Source organism: Bactrocera tryoni, chromosome 3 (genome assembly GCF_016617805.1).
Source record: "Bactrocera tryoni isolate S06 chromosome 3, CSIRO_BtryS06_freeze2, whole genome shotgun sequence".
Lineage (NCBI taxonomy): Eukaryota > Metazoa > Arthropoda > Insecta > Diptera > Tephritidae > Bactrocera > Bactrocera tryoni.
In genome coordinates, this window is record NC_052501.1 from 43,179,012 (window position 1) to 43,195,726 (window position 16,715).

The window sequence follows — 16,715 nt, forward strand, 5'->3', positions numbered from 1 at the left end:
TTTTGGTCAAGTAATACCTAGTTTTATCTATCCTACAAGTTTACTATTTCATTTGCGATCGTTATTTAGCTTCTTCCTTCCTTGTGTTTGTTGACGTGCGTTTTTTGTTGCACAGAGGCGGGTGCGCATCTATACGTATCTAAAATACTGGAGACGTGTCTTTCGTCTATCACAAAATGATCGATCTGGTTGGTGACTTTTCGATCCAGAAATAGCCACGTCTCTGCACCTTGGTTAATTTTCCTATTCTGGAATCTAGTAGATAACGATATATCGGGCCCGGAGAAGTGGGTCAGTCTCAACCCATTTCTCATAGAAGCTAAATTTGCCGATCGTTGTGCCAAGATACCATTTTGCCCACTCTGGAGTTAAAGTCACCAAGCACGATTTTAACTTCAGGGTGGGGGCAGCTCTTACAGAAGCATTCCAAGCACTCTTAGAAGAAGTCTTTGTGACTTCGGGACGTAGGCGTAAATCAGCGATATGTTGAAAAACTTCGCTTTGATGCGGCCAGACGTTCATCCACCGGGCTAAAAGCTAGGGCTCGAAAATGGAGTCTCTCGCCAACCACGAGTCCCACATTGAATTTGGGTTCCTTTATATGGCCACTGTAATAAACGCCCACAAGGACCTACTTTTCTCAGCCCTTGTCCCATCCATCGCGCCAACTACTGTAGAATAAGCCTCCTCAACATCGCATACAGTTCTATCGAGCTCACCGTCAACAAACACAATGGACCTTATCAGTGTGACTTCAGGTCTGAAAAATCAACAACCCATCAGATATTCACCATGCGCCAAATCTTGGAAAAGACCCGTGAAAAGAGGATGGACACACGTCACCTCTTCGTCGATTTCAAAGCTGCTTTTGTCAGCATGAAAAGGAGCCGTCTTTATGCCGCGATGTCTGAATTTGGTATCACCCCAAAACTAATATGGCTCTGTAAACTAACGTTGATCAATACCAAAAGCTCTGTCCGGATCGGGGAGAACCTCTCCGTGCCGTTCGATACCAAACGAGGTTTCAGACATGGTGACTTTCTATCCGTACAACTGCTGGTGTTCGCCGATGATATTGATATCTTTGGCCATAACAAGTAAGGTTCTGCGAAAGATTTATGGTGCCTTGGCAATGGCGAATACCACAGTCGATGGAACAATGAGCTTTATGAGATATACGACGACGACATTGACATAGTTCAACGAATTCCGAATGGATGAAAACACTAAAGCTCTGAAAGTATTCGATGCGGTACCCGCTGGGGGAAGCAGAGGAAGAGGAAGGCCTCCACTCCATTGGAGAGAACAGTTGGAGCAGAACCTGTCTACACTTGGTATCTCCAATTGGCGCTTGAAAATTTTAAGTTCTTCTTTCTGTATCTTTCATTAGTATTACGAGTACCAGCTCCCTAAAGCGGCAACTCTACTTTTGAAATGGAAATGTGCTTGATGGACAGGTTCACTACGAGTTTGGTTAATGGACGATTGTTTATTCGGTTGTAGGCTTTGTTAGTTGAAAAGGCGTTTCGAACGACGACACATTTAAATTAACAAACAGAGACACCTAATTATATGTCACGAACGAACACATCGATTCACAAAAATGCAATAACTCATGGTAGGTATGAAGATATATGTGTGTATGTATGTAAGTCTCTATGTCCATGAACAAGGGACATGAGTTCGAATTAATCAAATTTACCTACTCAAGTCACCTGCTGTCATGTAAGGTGAAGAGATGGTGGTGGATTTGTTGCTCTCCGAGTTGTAAATACTCTTATAGTGGCAACACTTGTAAATTTAAGAAGGAGAGTTCGGACAATTGTTCAGAAGTATCAATAAAGCTATAGAGTATATGGAATAGAATAATAACCTTGGCAATAACAGTGATTAAGCTGCGTAATAAATAACCGATTTATTTTTGTAGAGCGATAAACATAACCACATTTTATAAATAAGCACTAAATATATTTCTCCTATTTACCAAGTAACTTAGAAAATCTCAAACTCTAGAGGTGAATAGCCTCAGAGCCATAAGCTATAAGCCCTTCAAAAGACTAGTTTGAAGTCGATAAGTTTAGAAAAGATTGCGTAATGCCCCAGAATCCAGACTCTATCTACATAATATTTAAATATCTGAGTAAATCATCATAACTTTACTTATTTGATTTTGTTTTATTCAAAATTTTAAGTGCACCTTACTCTTGGAATTCTTATATCCTCAGTTTATATTGGTACTTTCGTTATTCTCCTAAATTCTAGGGGTTTTTATACGTAATTTAGAATTTCGACAAATCGGTTTTGGAGATCTCTTTACCTCTTACAGAATGATAGCCTTCCCATCTAGTATTCCATATTGAGCAGAAATATTAATTTACTTATAGAAAGGCCTTTATCTTCCTATATACTGCTTATAATAGTTTGTAATGAAACGTATGCTTTCAGAACTTCCAGATGTAATTCTACTTGAACGACGCATCTTAGGCGCATATTAAGAGAAAACTAGATGAAGTAGCATACCACCAGCTACCATGAGGCTTACAATATTTTTTTATTTATAATATTAGTTGCTATCCCCATATTTGTGCTCCATATATGAATTTGAAAAAGAAAGAGGATATTTTAAGGGGTGCATTGGTTTCCTCGGGTAAAAAACAACCTTTTTCAAGACTTTTATTCTCAAATGAAAAATTAAATATTTTATTAGGTCTTTTTAATTGTTACAAACATACACTATTAACTAAGAAATTCTGAAATTTTTGGAAAAAAATATTTTAAACTCGGTTAATGCGATGGCATTTCCGGTGACTCCTTACAGGATCAACTAAACTGAAAAGATACGTGTTTTAGTTAAAACATAAACTTAGAACTTTGACGAAGGAAAAAAAACTTAAAATTGGATTTTCGGCAGATAAAACAACAACAAAAAAAATTCAGTCAAAATTTTGCGACATTTTTCTTCAAATAGTTGTAATCGAAAAAAAGTCCTTCCTCCAAATCTTTAATTGTGTCTCAAAGATCTGTGTAAAATGTCATGAAGATCAGTTGAGTAGCTCTCGAGAAATCTTGCCAACCGACCTCAAAAGCGCAGTTTCCAGAAAAATGCGTTTAAAGACGGCTCACTTAGCCGATTTTTTGAAACCCGTAAACCCATCTATAACCTTAAGTCCATTTTTAATCAAAATTGGTACTTACCTATTAGCTCTAACATTTTATTGCCATGCAAGCAAAGGCTTAAGGGGTTACATTTTTGGTTATTCTATCAGAATATTACCGGTAGCAGCAGTCCCTGGTTGTTCCAAAAAAATATTGAGGAAACTTTATTTTATAAATAGACTCGACTGTTTTAGGAATGGATCAGACTCTTTTATTTTGCTTCTTTATATCTCCAATTAGTTGCTTACACCGTTCCTTAAGGTATTTATGTATACCTTGCAGAGGTTATATTAAGCAACATAGGACGGGTAGGGCAGATGTCCAAGTCTTTATGTGGTCTATTGTAAAACCTACCGTCCTTCTTACTAACATGTCTTCTCTGAACCACCCTGTGGTTTTGAGGAAGTGCCTCAATTCTCAATTCCGAAACATCGTCCAGACCGATAGCTGCAATTCTTTTCCTTTCTTCTTCTATTACTTCTTCTCCTCTTTTACAGTAGTCGTTAGATAAGGAATATCATTGTGTAACTTTTTTTGGCTTTCATTTTTTGAAGATTATCTTTTTCAAATGTTGGTCGCGGCTACGTCTCAGATAGTCCATCCGTTGATTCCAATCTTCGAGCATTTCGACTGGCTACTGGTAACTGGCGAATGAAACGCGTGATATTTTGCTCCAAGGTCTGAATCGAATACCCACAGAAAAAAGTCTAACGGATATCGGAGCGGATATCACACGATTTTGGTGGCCAATCGACCGGCCCAAAACGTAAAATTATCTGCTCACTAAAATTTCTTCTTTCAATAAATCCATTGACCCATGATCACCATGACGACCTGACTTAGCCATAACCGTCATAAGACTCCTTCCTTTTCTTTAACCAGAGCTTAACTTAAAGATGGCTGCTAATCAGACATTGAGAAAATGCCTTAGCCTTATATGGGTTGTATTAGGTCAATTTGTTAGGACAAAATACTTAATACTTTATGAAACACAATACAGCATTTTCATTACTTCTTTCATTGAAGGAGAATTTCTACTGGTTTATCTAAATACACATATGTACATTTGCTTCCAAAAGATATTTTAAATTTAGTTCGTGTTGCCTTTGTTATTTGTGGTATTTACAGTGACATAATGGGTTGTCAAAAAAGTCTTGCGGTATTTTTATTGATTTTTTTTATTGAAATTGAAATGAATTTTTTATGACTCGGTGTAAATGGAAACTGTATCGTGGTTATAAACTGCACAAATTTTATTGGCTTGAGATGCATTTTTGCCTTTATCGTAGTAGTACTGTAAAATATGCCGTATTTTCTCTTTATTTTGCTCCATGTTTGCGACGCTGTAACTCACGAACGACTTAAAAGAAACGACAATCAATCAAACACGTATTAGTGCGTGGAATGAGCTTTCCAAAAAGGTACAGCATGACCCGATACGACGAATAAAACAGGAACTACGCGCTTTCAGCGCCTACTAGCGAAAATACCGCAAGACTTTTTTGACAACCTATTATTTATAAATGAACAAAAGAATAGTAGAGTCTGCTGAGCATTTCAAGGATCTACAAAATATGTATCTCTTCAATTAAAAAATGTTTGGTACTTATTAGAAAGTTATATTGATTCTGTTACGATGTTTTATTATGGTAAGTATGCTGTACTTGTATTTTGTCATTCGAAATAAAAAACAAAAATAGCTATACATTTTTCCTCCATTTAGTTCTTATCTCAGAAGCGATAGACCATAACTATTTAATATATCTTCATTCATATCATCACTATAATTTATCGTCATCAGAACATCAAACTTTATGTTTGTGATAAATAACTGAAAATTACACTTCTCTCAGCTATGCCGGCGGATTGTCAGACTATTTGCCTTTATGAAAAGTAAACAAATGCGAACTAAATGCGAAGACAAAATCAATTGTAAGTATGGAAAAACCTTAATAGTTTCAAATAACATAAATATTTTACAAAAAAAAAGTAAAAAAGCAAAAACAAATGTGTTTAGCTGGGCTGAAGTTATAAATGCTGCAGCGCGCATTGTTGCAAATGAAAATGTTGCACGCTGCCGAAGCCGCAGGAGGCTTTTTATTGCGTTCACAGAAAAACTCCAACGAATTGTGGATTAAAAAGAGAAAAAAAGCGCAGCTTTGAAAAATTGCTGAGATGCTTGTAAAGTGCATAAATATAATAAATAAGAAAAATAAAAGTCGAAAAATTTGTATTGAATGCCTGCTAAGCTGGAGCAAACTAAAGACTTAAGACACAAAACTGGCATTGCGCTGGGATTGTTAAGCTCAGTTGTGTTTGACTAACACAATTGCATATTATTACTAAGGCAATACTTACAAAAGCGGTTCATACTTTGGAAACATTTTTCAGCATGTGTTTAATGCAGACCTTTGCTAAGATCACTAGCGGCTAGATGGAGAATTATGCAATAACTAATGAATGTATACATAGCACATAGTAGGTATTTCAGTTATGAATTTAGTTAATATAGTATGTATGTCTTTTTCAAAATTTCGGGCGTTTTTAAAAAATTAGAAGACTTTGATATAGATTGATTGTATGTGTGTTAAAGCGGGTCGGAAATGTTCTACGAATCATTCTGAACAACTTTGCCTAAGCGACTACTGGTCTAAAACCGATTTCGAGGCAGTGATTTTTAAGGCGAAGTTTAAATAATACAGTTGTTCGATCTGACCGATTTCGACAAATGTTCAATAAAATATCAAAAAGCACCTACGTATTAACTTTCATTAGGATATCTCAAAAACTGGGTGACAAATTAAATATCGTTGGATGAAAAACGGTAGCACTAAAGTTTTAAGGATCACATGGGTTTACGAGTTTAAAAAAATTGAGTTTTTTATTGTCTTGTTAAATTCTACAACTGATTATTGCCCTAAATTTTCAAGTTGATCCGAGTAACAGTTTCGGAAATACATTCTAGAGAACTTGTGCGCTCGAGGTTAACTAGGCTAAGTGAGCCGTCCTTAAACGCGTTTTTCTTGAAACCGTGTTTTTGAACTCGGTTGGCAAGATTTCTCGAAAACTACTCAACCGATCCTAAAGAAATTTTAGGCAGGTTTTTAGATACAATTCTTAAAGACTTGGTCGAAGGATTTTTCTTCGATTACAGCCATTTCAAAAAAAAATGTCGCAAAATTTTCACTGAAATTTTCCTTTTTTTATACAAATGTCTGCCAAAAATCTAATTTTCAGTTTTTTTCCTTCGGTCAAGTTCTAAGTTAAGGTTAACTTATATAATTATAAAAACACGTATTTTTTCACTTTAGATGATTTTGTAAGCAGTTATTCTGCCCACGCGGACGCATATTTTTTCAGAGGGGTCACCGGAAATGGCGTCGAAATACCTGAGTTTAAAAGATTTTGTGCCAAAAATTTCAGATTTTCTTTGCTAATAATGTATGTTTGTAACAAAAAAAATTCTAGTAAAATATATCATTATTTATATGAGAAAATAGTTGTTGAAAAAATGCTGTTTTCTACCCGAGGAAACTCATGAAACCCCTTAAGTTGGTCATTATGAACACCATACGAGATCTTTACGTTTTTTGGCTCCATGTAAATCGGCCCGCTCTAATGCACATTTCTTTAATCTATCAGTCATATGAATTCAAGTTTTTAAGCTGTTGCCTACTCCTCTACGAAAAAATGTTCTACTCTAAGTATTTTGAATCTGCTATGGTTAAAATAATTGTTTAATTTTTAAAATTGTTTACTTAAATTAATCAGAAAAGTGGCAAAAATTCTTCAAAACATCTGTGAGAGAAATATTTCTTAAATGTATTTAGCTCCTTATATCTAATGTATTATAAACTTGATTGAGTAAACGTTTTAAATAAATGGCAAACCTGCACGTCAACCAAAACCACTTAAACATTTTGATTGCGACATCAATATTTTAATGATTCTTTCGATTTCATTCGATTCTTTCAGTTTCCAGTACACAAATCAATAAGAAATTAGTATAACGGGATAAAACTTTGCACGAATAATACCTTTAGTGAGTTCCACCTTATGATCAAAAATTGTCCAAATCGACCCAACACTGTTCAAGTCCCTATGTACCGAATATGTGGACCCCAGTAGCCATAGTTAAATTTTGACCGAAAATGTCGGTCAATGTATGAGATATATAATTGAAATGCAGAGAGAATTCTCTCCTATGATCAGTTGGCTATGGGCCAAAAATGGGTTGAAACGGGTTAATACTTCCCTTAGCCCTCATATACCTAATATGCAGATGTTCGAACTTCCGGTTGGCTTTATAAGGCGTACATAATCCAATATGTGAGTTATCTCAATAAAAATGAAGGAGCGAGTTTTACTCAAAACAGTGTATTTCTGTGCCTAAAATAGATAAAATTAGACAAAAACTTAAATTATGCCCATATAACCAAAATCTGGATTTTCGAAAATCCGGCTGACTTTACTCCATATGATAGGTGATTGTATGTGAGGTACCTTAATGAAACCCAGAGCACATTTTGTCGAATATGACGGTTAATGTATGAGTTTTATATGTATATATACATATGTACATACATAAAATCGCTTCGATTCCAATCCTTTAGTTGACGTTTTACACCTTAAGGTATTTCGCTGGCTTTGGTTGTTGCAAGTTGCAAAATTGTAAAATGTTTGGTTCCACTCTAACAACTTTTTTATTTTTTCTAGATTTCTGGAATTAGAAAATGTCTATAAAAATGAATTTGAATAAAATGCACTCAATTTGCCACATTTTAATGATATATTGTAGTTCTCTCGGATTCTAACCAAAATTTCTTAAATCACACATGGTCGTCGAACAGTGTTGCGGGTTATACAATTACTTTTAATTATACTTAATGATTGTAACTATTCTGTGACGAAACATGGCATTGTTTTTATGAAGCTAGTTTTTGGCTACCAGCCTACTTGAATGTGAGTTAGCTGCCACTAAAGTAACAGCAGATGATCTGCTCAGAAGTGCAGCCTGCTTCATTCGGTCCGGTAGCAGACCGGCAAGACTGGCCTTGAGTTCGCTGACTGTGCGTTCAAGGCTAGTTAAAGAGTGTTTGATTATCAATGTTTTCATTATCAGCTGCTTAAACCTACTTCGTTATTAGACTTATGTGGATGACTGGTTATAGCAAGCATAGAAGGCGAGCACCTTCTGCTGGACTGCCCACTTTCGCTTGATTGAGGTTGAATTAACATATTTTAGGAACTATTCACAAATTCGGTACATAGTACTCTCCAGGCTGTATGCAGTGTGAAAATAGGCGAAATCGATATACTACAACCACGCCAACTTTCCATGTAACAAAATGTTTGATCTCATCTGTTTCTTATACTTTACAGTGTGCAAATTAAACAATAATGAAACTATTTAAATATAACTTTGTATAAATAGTGTTCTCAAGGTCAAAATCTCATGTCGAAAATAGCCGAAATCGTATCGTAATATGTCACGCCACCAGATACCGAATATGTGAACCTGAGTGCTTATCACTGAATTTTTGTGGTAAACAGCGATCAATCTCTAAAATAAACAATGAAGCTTTGAGAACGTTGTTTCTTGGTAATAATGAATTCTGATACCGAAAATGGATAAAATGGGTTCAAGCTTGCACTCGTCGCTTCTCTACCATATGTGTAGTTATATCGGTCAATATGTGAGCTATATTAATGAAACTCAGAGAGCGTCTTTTTCTTTTAATAATATGTCCTCATTCCAAAAATTAATAAAACTATATTTTTGATTGGTAAAAATCATTTAAAGAGAGTTGAGAACCCGTTGACGACGTACCACGTCCAGGAAAGGCATCAATATCAACTGATAATCAACACGTCGACAAAATAAAGAAATTGGTGCTTGAGAATCGGATATCAACAGTCAGAGTTCTTACTGGCATCGTTGGAATATCGAAAGGATCAGTGAAAACCTTTCAAATTTGGGCCTAAGGAAAATTAAAGCTCGATTGATTCCAAAATCACTAGATTTTTTCGAAAAACAGCATCGCGTTAACGTCTGTGAAACAATGCTATCCGACTATCAGGATATCACGAAACGTATTATTACTGGCGATGAGTCTTGAATTTGTGCTAATGACCCGGAAACAGACATTCAATCGGCAAAGGTGAGCCGAAGTCGAAAAACCTATGTCAAAGCAGGTAAAAAAAATCAAGGTTCTGTTGACAGTCTTCTTCGATTATAGAGGTGTGGTGCACTCCGAATTTCTTCCGATCGTCCAAACTGTGAACCGGGAACACAATTTGAGTGTTCTAAGTCAGTAGTCGTAAAAAGGGGTCGGAATTTTGGGCCGACAGCTTTTGGATTTTATACAACGATAATGCATACTGCATTGATTCTTCGTAAGTGTTTTGTCAAATTCTTGAGCAAGATCGTATAGCCGTATTCGCCCGTTTTAGCTCAAACGACCGCTCCGGAGAAACCGTTTGGAGTCAATTGAAGACATTAAACGTAAATCGCTACGCGCATTGCAGGCTATTCCGGAAGTTGATTTTAACAACTGTTTCGAGGATTGGAAAAAACGTTGGCATAAGTGATTTTAAAGAATAAATTAAGAATTATAAAATTATGAGCAAATCGGACCACGATAGGATATATGTAGTTGCTATACAATCGAGACGATCAAAATCCAGTTCTTGTATGGACAACTTTTTCATTTGATGGGATATAGTCACGAAATTTAGCATGGATTATTGTCCAAAGGAACTCTACAACCTTTGTAGAGATTGATCAGATCGCACAACTATGGCTTTTAGATTCCATGTAAACTGACCGATCACAGCCAAGCTCTTGTATGTAATTTTTGTATTTATGATTTTATAATTTCGGTGCAACCGAAGTTAACGTTTTTTCGAATCTAGTATAAAGTTTTGTCGAAACGACTGACGACAACAAACATATTCATTTCTTACCTCTAAAGTCTTTTAGTCTTTTCGCCGATCACCCTAAGGTAAATGAACATCACATCTTCCTCTAAATACACACATTGTTATGTATGTATACATATATTTATGTACGTTCGTTTATGTGTGGCCAGACAGACAGATATACATACATACATATATTTGGATATGCTCATGTGCAGCAGCAAACATGTTGCCTAACTTTGGTAGGGAAAATGAGCTCAAGTGTCGACGGCGCACTTAATTAACAAATATACAAGCACTTAACATAACCTCAAATGACAGCAGTAACAACAATAACAAAATGCACGAACGCAAGCATATTCATAAACATACATACATACATATATAGAACATACATATGTATGTATAAATGAGGAAAGGTAAATACATACATACACACATATGCTCATACGAACGAGACTGTTTGCGAGTTTCCGCACGATGTCCGCTGCAACATTGTTGATAACAACAAAAACCAATATGTATTTGTAATTTCAGCGAAATTCATATGGAGAAGAAGAATATGGGAAGCGCAAACTGATGACAGCAAAGAAAATATAATAATAACAACAATACATAAAGAAAATATTGATAAAAGTAGGGGAAGCCGGGGGATAAAGGCAAAAGCAGATGCAGATGCATGTACATAAATATGTTTGTATGTATGTTACAATAATGCAAACAAAAATGACAAAAACAACAACAAGAACAGCAGTAGCGGCAGTGGTAGAAGTATTGCAAACGCCATAGCAGAAATAACAGGAGCAAATAAGCGACAACAACAACAAGTATCTACACAAAATGCTGGCGAATGTACAAAAACAACAACAACATGAAATTTATTGGCGTAGTTTAAAGAGAGTAACCCAGAATAGCAGTAACATAGTAAAAAGCGTGAAATATAACTTATTAACAACAACAAAAAAGCAAAACAAACAAAAGCCAATAGTAACAAAAACACCAAGCAGATCTAGCGGCACGCCTCTAGCGCATGCAAACCAGCTTTACTCGCCAGTGAATATATATTTTGCTTGCTCACACTGCTAGCACGCGCTGGCAACGTTAGTCCGCACTCGCTCTCACCTTACACACAGCCTGCCTGCCCTATAGCGCGCTTATATACTACCATTGCGCCTATGTATTTGTGTTAACGGCCGCTGCGTGCTGCAAACAGACGCGCTCTCACTCGCACAGCAGCGCGCAGGCAAAAAACCTGTCAGACCACTGAGCAGCGACGCAGCGCTGCTGGCACTGCAACAACGCGTTTCTCATTGGATCTGGACACAATTTCAGCCAGTGCGCTGCAGTCAAATTGTGAGGCGCGTGATATGCTTTTAGAGAGCGCCGATGATTGTGTGCGTGAGAGCGTTATAGTAGTGCGGCCGTTGCTGCTGGCTCACTTGAAATTGGCAAACGCGCGCGAGTGAGCGAAAGACTCAGGCATCTAGCGCCTATATGCTTATGTGCAGTCTAAGTGGAAATTCGCGTTGTGTAGTGAAGGCGCGAGGGGCGGTTGCTTCTAACTGGCAGGCGTTTAATGTGCGATCGCATGTGGCGCGGCTATACTCGACGGCGCCGGTCTCAGTTAAACGACGTGGTCGGCCAGAGTAGCAGTGCGAAGAGTTATTGAACGGGCGCGCGCGTCTCTTTTACTTGGAAATTTTTATAGCATTTGACCGACAAAGCAAAACAAAAAAAAAAAAAATACAAAAGCAAAACGAGAAAAGAAAAAAACACAAGCGGTACTTGTATAGTGTATGAATAGTGGCTTGAACAAAGCAGATAGTGTTAGTGAAAAGAAGAACAAGCATGTAAGCTGAAAAATTGTGAATTACCAACGCGTTTTTTCAACAACGTAACAAAATTTTGTGACGTTTTGATGATTTGACGAGCTCGATTTTTGCTGGACTTAACGCCTTGACTTGCTGTTCGATGCGCTGTTGTCGACAGCCACGCGTGTGTATGTGCAGGCATTGTATTAGTGATTTTAAAAGTATGTCTATGAAAGTAACAAACGGCAGCCCACTCAGATTTGTGCTCAACTGAACGCTTGCTTGCCGACGGCATTTCATTTGAAAACAACTTGAATGCAACTTGATGTGCAAATTCTTCCCATCAACCGCGGCGTTCCATGTGCGCAACTGAAACAAATTTAGTGGGTGCCAGCTGCCATTGCAGCATACGCAAACGTCAGCAGTCCAATGTCAACGGTCGCGACCACGCGCGCCACACTCACTCAAAACGCATTATCCACGCCTGCGACGCCGACGCTGTCACCAGTGATTTGTGTCAATTCATCAGCTTCACTATCGCCGCGCACGTCGCCACTGAACGGACTAACGCCACACGCGCATACGCGCCCACCCATACTCGATCAGCTGTGCGCGCTGCGTCGACGTCGCATCGATATGCATCCGGATTGTATGCTGTTGCAGGCGCATGGCGTAACAAGTCCGCGTTTGAGCCCAAGCGCCTCTGTTTTGGCAGGTGAGAAGCACAGGCGTCACAGCGACACAATGTCCAGGGAGCCGAGCGCGTTGGAGGAGGTTGATATGTGCGAATCGATTGATTCAGCTGATGAAATGGATGTGGTGGGCGATGACGAGGGGATTGCTAAAGGGGCGGTTGAGCAAATGCGTTTACGAGAAGTTAGTGAGTTGGAGGTCAAAACCGCCGCCGCACGCTTAGCCGATGCGGCAGCAATACGCTGCGAAGAGGAAGTGGATACAGAAGCGGATGTAGAAGAGGAAGATGACGCATTGAGTCTTTGCAGTGAGGATAGTGAACTGTCTGTGGGTCAGGAAGGTGGCAGCGCCAGTGCTGCTGCTTGCCAAACAACACCTAGCTTTTGTGATTTTAACCAGCGGCGCCGCTTGTTGCTCAACAATGTTGGTAATATGATGGCATTGTGTGCGCCGTCGGCTTTTAGCAGCGTACACGCCCCGGCATCCGCGTGCGGCGATGGCAGTGACGCGCGTTCCAGTGCCTCAACGGACGATAATACTATGCAACAACTGGATGAGGAGAGTGTTGGTAGTGCAACGAGCTCAGCGCTACAGCAACATGTACCGCTGCAAGCGCAACCAGTGCCAAGCGCGCTCCTAGACCCGTATGTCGTGGCCAGCGCGCTGCGCATGCCTGTGCCGGTGCTGCCGCGCGCCACCAACCATACGGCAAGTTTTCAAACGGAATTTATGCGTAAGTCACACATGTACGCCGAGGAATTAATGAAGCAGCAGATGCAGCTGATGGCGGCGGCGCGGGCTAGCGCGTTTACATTGCGCGGCACAGGCGTTGCAGACACACTGACGCCGGATCGACGCGCTTTTACGCGCATACCGGGCGCGCCGCAGCCAATGTCCAATTTCGCGGGCATACAATCCCAATTAACGGCCATCACAAAAATGTCACAACTAAGCGCTGCTGCCGCAGCAGCCGCTGTTGCTGTCGCAGCTGTGGCCAATAACAACCAAGTCACGCAACAGCAACAACAAAATAAAACAAATATACCAAATAGCACGGATACGCTGAACAAATTGAGCGCTTTAACTACGGCGCATACACAACTCTCACCTACAACCGCCAGCGCCGTCTCGAGCCTGAGCCAGTTGCAGGCGCAAATGCAAGCGCATTTTCCCTACGCGCACGCCAATCATACCAATGATAACCTCAACAACAACAACAATCTAAATGAACCAGCGCTCAAATTTAGCATTGACAATATATTAAAAGCAGACTTTGGGAGACGTCTGGCTGAAGGCGCTGCCTGCATGGCTGCTTGCAACAATGTCACGCGCGCGGCCAAAGGCGTCACTACGCATAATAGTAGCGCTGCGCAGCGCGCGCGTAAAGCGGCAAATACTTTAACGGCTGCTGGCTCTGCTGTGGCTGGCGCCGCCAGTTCCTCTACCGCGATTGACTTAACGCATCTAAGCGCTGCGACGTCGACAGCGACAACCTCAGCAGCGTCGTCCGCAACGCTAAACTTTTCACACACACTGGCGAATATCTGCACAAACAGCAGTGACTCGAATAGCACCGCGGTCAGCAGCAGCTTTGGCGCTACTTCTGAGCATGCTAAGTCGCCCGCGAACGGTGAGTTAAGTGCAGCGTCAGCGAAGTGCACATCGGCGGAGTTTGGCGCGAAGGCGGGGGAAGAGGCGAACAGCAGCGGTAGCGGTGCTAAGTCCAGCGGCACAGGTGCGAGCGGCAGCGGTCCCATCGTTTGGCCGGCGTGGGTGTACTGCACGCGCTACAGCGATCGACCCAGTTCAGGTAAGTGCGATGACTAGTGTTCAACGCAATGTGGGGATGTTTATGTGGAAAAAATATTTGAAATCGCTGTTAGATATAACAACCAATATATAACCACTTTATAACCAAAATTCAAATTTTGTTTTGGTAACGTTTTTCTTTCACTTTAAACTTAAGAAAAGTGATGTTACGTTATTTTGCATTTAAGGTAACGTTTTACTTCAAAATAAGGACTTTTAAACAAATGTGTTCTAATGAAAGAATAAACTGTGAAAAAAAAACTTTTGGTTTGAAAGTAAGCTTAGTAATTACTATACCTTTCTTCTGAATTACTGCACGAAGACGATTTGGCATGCTTCGGACCAAATTTTCTACTTTTTTCATTGGAACATTATCCCATCGACGCTTCATCTCTAAGAAAAATTATTGCAAGTTTGTGCTGCATTTTAATGTGCTGGAGTTCCGAAATGACCACAAATGCTCACTTGGATTCAAAACGGATGACTGAACTGGCCAGTTTAGTTTTTCGATTAAGCTTTCTGCAAAAAAGCGAGTAGCCAGGCGAGATGTGTGTTTGTTGGAAGGTAAATGAATCCAAATTTATTTTCCTGCACTTTTTGTCAAATTTTCGCCATCTACAACTACCCCGCCTACAGCAAATTGTGAGAAACAACCCCAAATCATGAGAGAACCTCCTCCATGCTTCACTAATGATTGTATGCACTGTGGTTTTAAGCCATCGGAAGGTTTGCACCCCACTTGCTCACATTTTCTTTAACTCTTTAGCTCGTTTTTGGATTCATCGGACTAAATTACTTTATTCTAAAAATGTGGTTTGCATATTTACTTAGACATTGTTTGGAAACATCCAAACTAAAACTGTCGATCAACTCTCTCGATGAAATTTCAGGGTTTTCAACATCTTTTCTTCGTATAAGTCGCTCAGCGTGTATGGAAATTTTGTGCTTTTGACCTCCACCGTATTGGGTCTGGCGTGTTGTTCCTTTTTCTTGAAGTTTTCAAAAACATTTCCTGCCCTTCTGATCGAAAAGTAATATTTTTTCTTTATTTTTTTAAACGTTTCACTCCTCTTCCTATCCTCTACAATTAAGTTCCGAATTTATTCTGCTTCGATTTTCTTTAGTTTTCCGTATTTTCCACTAAAAACAGAACAAGAACTTATTCACCATAAAGAAATTCACTTAATAAATTCAAATTTATGAAAGCTGTGGTCAAATTCAGTTTTAGCTTGAAAGAAATGAACCAAAACTAAAATTATACTTTCATTTGATGCGGACTCATAGGTACACCAGCGAAGCCTAATCACTCTCGAGCGAGTAAATATTTTTTTGTATAAATAATAAGTGCAAATTTTACTCCAATTGTTGATTTACATAACGATGCATATTCATGGTACGCTTTATGAATTTATTCTTAAGAGAAAATGTGGGAAGTAAATGAATGCTTTGAGGTTGTCGCTATGTAATATATTGTATGATATTTATTTATACTTTCATTTGATGACTAGTTTATATAAATATACAATACCTAATTTATAAACTGATTTTTGTTTTTTTTTTTAATTTTTTCACAAACAAAATTCTGATTTCTTAGAAAATTGCAATTTTATCTAGACCAGCGTGGATAATTTTTGTAAGTCAAAAAAATTATAATAGCAGGAAACCCTTAGAAACGATAGAAAAATAATAAAAATGAAAGAAAAAATAATTTAAAATCTGAGGTAGGGAAGGAAAAGAGGAAAGAGGCGGGGCGTGGTTGAACTTTTATAGATTAAAAACGGTTTATCCCGATTTCCCGCTTAAGTACGAGTCCTATAAATAAAAGGATAAAATAAATAAAAGTAATTCGCCAAGGTTTTGGGAAATGAAAAAATCAAAAATCTTGACACAAAATCAACACTTTTTAGACATAACCTCAAAATGTATGCGAAAAAGTTGTTGGGGTTTTTATTTCGTCACCAGAAATGCAAAACAACGTATCAACAATAAATCTATTATTTGTTATTATTAATTTTTTATTGCTTACGATTCATAACATCATATTACATATGTATATGTAGCATAAATTTTTCTGCTGCTGCTGTTAGATATAACCAATATATAACCATTTTATAACCAAAACTCAAATTTTCTTTCAATATGAATGGTTAGCGTTTTGCCTTCGCCTTAAACTTATGAAAAGTGATGTTACGTTATTTTGCATTTTGGGTGACGATAAATACATAGACACATTTCACCCTTTCTTTTTATTAACTTGAACTTGTATAAAATGTTTCGTTCAAAGTTAAGTGACAAATACTGATACATGAACTTGTATTCAAATAT

General features: G+C 38.5%; 1 protein-coding gene across 1 annotated transcript in view; it reads left to right on the forward strand.

Moving 5' to 3' along the window:
• Nucleotides 1-12,317: 12,317 nt before the first annotated feature.
• The window catches only part of LOC120770607 (homeobox protein invected), a 170,519-nt gene continuing 166,121 nt past the window's right edge, over nucleotides 12,318-16,715 (forward strand). Inside the window, exon 1 of the mRNA XM_040098210.1 lies at nucleotides 12,318-14,391. Within this exon, the coding sequence (XP_039954144.1) occupies nucleotides 12,318-14,391 (2,074 nt within the window). The remainder of the gene's footprint in view (nucleotides 14,392-16,715) is intronic.